General features: G+C 36.3%; 1 protein-coding gene across 1 annotated transcript; it reads left to right on the top strand.

Annotated features, from left to right (window-relative positions):
* The first annotated feature begins 685 nt into the window (after positions 1-685).
* Positions 686-4,828, top strand: LOC126618467 (protein NRT1/ PTR FAMILY 5.6-like). Its single transcript, XM_050286545.1, has 4 exons — positions 686-950; positions 2,502-2,719; positions 2,950-3,494; positions 3,759-4,828. The coding sequence occupies exons 1-4, from the start codon at positions 809-811 to the stop codon at positions 4,621-4,623; spliced, it is 1,770 nt and encodes a 589-aa protein (XP_050142502.1). The 5' UTR covers positions 686-808; the 3' UTR covers positions 4,624-4,828.
* The last annotated feature ends 210 nt before the right edge of the window (positions 4,829-5,038 follow it).

Below are 5,038 nucleotides of genomic sequence, written 5' to 3'. Positions count from 1 at the left end.
GCACCATGAACTTCTGGCTTCTCCGTTATTCTGCTATGGATAACCTTCAGGGTAGCACCGACAATAGACCTTGCGTCAGGCTTATTAGTGGCATGTCTCGTCTTCTTTACAGCCTCTGGTATTCTATTATTAATTAATATGAATTTTATTATGAAGTGTGTGTGTGTGTAATTTAAAATATAAAACAAAGATTATGTAATAAAATAATAGTTTAAAAGATATAGTTACTTACTATTACGATCTAGTGATTTTTTATTTTTTTATCGAGTCAATTATTGAAACAATTAATTAAATATTTGGAATACACAATAATATTTATTATATATTGCATAACATCTATTAAATAAATTAAATAAATTTGACTACTGCTACCAAATTTGACAACAAAAGGCTTTGTCTTTAATTGACTCAGCACCATGTAAGAAACCGCAAGCTCGGTTGGAGGGAGCTTGCTGCCATTTTTCACTATTATATGTTTACGTGGCAATTTTGATATCTTATTTAATGATACTCTAAAATTTAACAAAATATGAATAAATTAATGCACTAAATATAGGGTCTCGATACTGACACGTATCGGTCATGCGGTAACTTGCAGACTTTCAAAAAGTGAAACGGGTGAAAAGTGAGTATCCTCCCTCCCCTATATAAAGAAGCCAAGGTCAATGTTCCTTGCACCAACCCACTTCTCCGTATAAATGTATACCAGATTTCCATCTTGTTAGGAATCATACAGCCTTTACTTAAATACTTTTGCTTCCTTCTTTGGAAGTGATATTAGTACAAGAAATTCAATTTCTTAGTGAAGATGGAAGAAAGAAGGGGAGCAAAGTCGAGCAAAGTTATTGAAGATGAGGAGAAATGGGTTTATGATTCTTCCCTGGATCATAAAGGAAACATTCCTATCCGAGCTTCAACTGGTGTTTGGAAAGCCTCTCTCTTTATTGTAGGTAAGAAGTAATATTTATGCCAAACTACTAAATATAGCCGTAATACGTAAGTTTCTCTTGATTGCCAAAAATAAAGTCTATAATTTCATGCTACTTTGCTTGAGCAATTATATTTTATGCTGCTTCTGTCATATGCTCTGCAAGATTTTTCTTTGTTTGGCTTAATTATTTTTGTCTAGTTTTAGCCGTGGAAGATCATGTACAATAGAAATTGAAATACACATATTTTCATCGCAGGAATATATAACTTGTCGACGAAAATATCGTCCACTAAACGAATATTGTATTCTTTTATGTTGCTTTGCTGTCTTGTATTCTATTATTACTTTCTTCAAGCAGAACCACGGAAGGTGGATATATATATAGGCCGTGAATTTACATGTCATATGAGCTAAGAGTGCCTGTGGTGAGGGACCGGAGCCTCAGCAGCACTTACTCTGTGTGCATGTATATAGCGTTTAGGGTTAGTGGCCATCCTACCCGATTAACACAAGTAATCGACTAAGTACTGAAAAAGGTCACCAAGCTACGAATTAGTGCTTTTGTGCTCGCAAATATTTTGGAAAATCCAGTTAATTAGAGCCACAAATACTTCTAAGTTCACTCGTATATAATGAGTAGTGCTATCCACACACACATTTTTATTTCTTACACATCTCTCTCCATTTTCTGACAACAGATCGAATGAATTGAAGAAAATGAATAACAAAAAATTAACAAGGGTATATGAAAAGTAAGAATAGGTATATAAATAGCACTATCCTATGTAATTATTGATTCATATTTAATTCATAATTTAATGACATAACATATCAAATTAGAACAAACTTTATATATATGCGGGTCTATTTTATGCTCAAGATCATGTGGTATATCTTAATAATTCAAAAATTATATACTGGCTCCCTAGCTAAATCCTAAACCCTGATAAATAAGGCCTACCAGCCATTTCACATTAACAGGAGGAAACAATATATTAGATGGCATGAGTCATAGTTACTTTGTAATAATACAATGATATATTTGTTAAGAAAGTCTTATGCATGACATTCTATCATTGGTATGAGATATTATGTAGCGAAAAAATCTTTCCCCTCAATAACAGGAGACATATATATGTAAAGAAACACAAGAACTTAAGCATGTATAGAAATAGCTTTTGCTATTATGTTTTTTTATGCATGATAACCTTGGTATAGCTTTGATTTAATGAAATTTAGAGAGGGAAGTAAACCAGATAAGGTTTTCGAAGGGCCATACCTGTAGTGGTACGAGACTCCAAAGCTACATAATCTATCTTTTTCTTACTTTTTGAATGGCCATTTTATCCATATTTTCCATACCTGTAGCTTTATTATATACGACTTTAATCATCACAGTCCAATATGATCAGGATAATACTGTGCTACCATCACAGATAAAAAGGCACAAAATTATATGAACCAGTTTTCTTTCTTTGGTTCAAATTCTTCAGCTGAATTTTATCTGATAATTAACAATTAGTTGACTTCTCCAATTTTAACTGTATGTGATCATCCTCTGTGTGTGTAGCAATCGAGTTCAGTGAGAGATTGAGCTACTTTGGAATAGCAACTAGCTTAATTCTTTACCTCACCAGAGTACTGCATGACGACCTCAAGACCGCAGCAAAAAGTGTCAATTACTGGTCTGGTGTCACCACACTGATTCCGCTATTTGGAGGCTTCATAGCTGATGCTTACTTGGGGCGCTTCAAAACAGTTCTCTTTTCATCCATCATTTACCTCATGGTAGTTAATTTCGTTTACAGTTTGAACAATTAAACTATTTGAACACACAAAATTAAAACACTAACTGACACATTCGATCTCTAATATATGTAGTCCCTACTAGCATGTGCGCCTCACTTGTATTAGAGAGTGTCTCCGTTTTGTGTGCCAAATAGCATCGCCCAGTTGAAACAAATTAATTTGTTATAAACTATTAATTTACTAAGAAAATGACTGTTCTGTTGTTTTAGGGTTTGATTCTTCTGTGCATGTCCTGGTTCTTACCCAGCTTGAGGCCTTGTCATACAAAAACATGTCAAGAACCCAGAAAAATACATGAAGTTGTGTTTTTCCTCGCAATCTACTTAGTTTCTATAGGGACTGGGGGTCATAAGCCTGCCCTGGAAAGCTTCGGAGCTGACCAATTCGATGACGATCACAGTGAAGAAAGGAAGCAAAAGATGTCCTTTTTCAATTGGTGGAATTTTGGGCTTTGTTGTGGGCTTTTACTTGGGGTAACCGTGGTTGTGTATGTGCAAGACCATGTGAGTTGGGGTGTTGCTGATATTGTTCTCACTGCAGTCATGGCTGTATCACTTGCTATCTTCATAATTGGAAGGCGGAATTACCGTTATCGGAAACCAACTGGAAGCCCGTTGACACCAATGTTGCAGGTTCTTGTAGCTGCTATTGCTAAGAGAAATCTGCCTCACCCTTCTGACCCTGCTCAATTGTATGAAATCTCCAAATCGGAAAAGGTCAATGGGAGGCTTCTGTGCCACACCGAGAAGCTCAAGTAAGCGAACTGATATCCTTTCTTTACATAACACAATATGTTCCTTGTTTATATATGATAAGGGTAACGTTCACATGTGACATATCTGATATGTTAATATGATATGTATCTGATATGTTAATACGACATGTATCTAATATGTTAATATGACATGTTATGTTATCAAATTTGACATGTTATATTATCAAACTGTTATTTTTGTACAATATAATCACTGCAAAAAATGTTATATGAACAAGAGTTTCTTGGCATCACATGTTTCAGATTTCTTGACAAGGCGGCAATCGTAAGTGCGCAAAACTTGACCGAGAAGCCAAGTCCTTGGAGACTAGCAACTGTGACCAAGGTGGAGGAGATGAAACTTGTTCTAAACTTGATCCCCATTTGGCTAGCAACTCTACCATTTGGAGTTTGTGTAGCACAAACCTCTACATTCTTCATCAAACAAAGTGCCACCATGAACAGAGAGGTTGCAAATGGTTTTGAGGTCCCCCCTGCCTCAATCTACGCAATCGCCGCCATTGGAATGATCGTCTCTGTCACATTATACGAAAAACTCCTCGTCCCGATTCTAAGAAGGACAACCAGAAACGAAAGAGGAATCAACATCCTCCAAAGGATTGGAATCGGAATGATTTTCTCCATCGCTACGATGATAGCAGCTGCATTGGTGGAGAAGAAACGACTAGGGTTTGTCAAAAGTGACCCAATAAAAGGTTCGTATTCCATGAGCGTGTTGTGGTTGGCACCACAATTTTTGATCATTGGGTTTGGAGATGGGTTTACTCTTGTGGGGTTGCAGGAGTATTTTTACGACCAAGTTCCGGACTCCATGAGAAGCTTAGGCATTGCTTTATACCTCAGTGTGATCGGAGCTGGGAACTTCCTTAGCAGCCTTTTGATCACGGCCGTTGATCACATCACGGACAATGTAGGGAAGAGTTGGTTCGGGAAGGATTTGAATAGCAGTCGATTGGACAGGTTTTATTGGCTCCTGGCTTGCGTGGCTGCTGCAAATCTGTGTGTTTATGTTTTCGTGGCTCAGCGTTATTCTTACAAGAGCGTCCAGAAGTTGGCTGTGGCTGATAGCTATGAAGATGAACCGGAAAATGGAGGCCCGATCCCATGAAATAATATATACACATATATTGTAGTTTAATATCAGCAATATTGATTGAACCATCGTTTAGTAAGTCCAAAAATAATCTACTTTCTAAGTTTGAAGTACTACAGGTTGTGAAATCGTGCTTGAAATTAATTTGTAAAGGCTTGAATTTCAGTATTTAAAGAAATATTAAGGCATACAAAATGGTGCCATCCAATTCCAATTTAAACTCACATGGAATCGGTGTATATTATCAATCTCTCTATATTTTTGCAAAGCGTAAAGAGTTGCTTGATAATTAAGAGAGAGAGACAGAGAGAAAGAGAGAGAGAGAACAATGACATAGGCATTTCTCTCGCATTATGTAACCATCTCATATAACAGTTGATCAGAACAAATACAACTTATTTTTTCTCAAGACATATTTAAATTCGTAATT

This window comes from Malus sylvestris, chromosome 4 (genome assembly GCF_916048215.2).
Source record: "Malus sylvestris chromosome 4, drMalSylv7.2, whole genome shotgun sequence".
NCBI classification, from domain to species: domain Eukaryota; kingdom Viridiplantae; phylum Streptophyta; class Magnoliopsida; order Rosales; family Rosaceae; genus Malus; species Malus sylvestris.
The sequence above is the reverse complement of the archived record's forward strand: the minus strand, read 5'-3'. Positions and strand labels throughout refer to the sequence as shown.

Excerpts from the sequence above, each read along its gene's own strand:
- LOC126618467 (XM_050286545.1), top strand. The coding sequence starts at position 809 with ATGGAAGAAAGAAGGGGAGCAAAGTCGAGCAAAGTTATTGAAGATGAG. Across the intron at positions 951-2,501 it reads AGCCTCTCTCTTTATTGTAG|CAATCGAGTTCAGTGAGAGA; the intron begins GTAAGAAGTAAT and ends CTGTGTGTGTAG. Across the intron at positions 2,720-2,949 it reads CATCCATCATTTACCTCATG|GGTTTGATTCTTCTGTGCAT; the intron begins GTAGTTAATTTC and ends CTGTTGTTTTAG.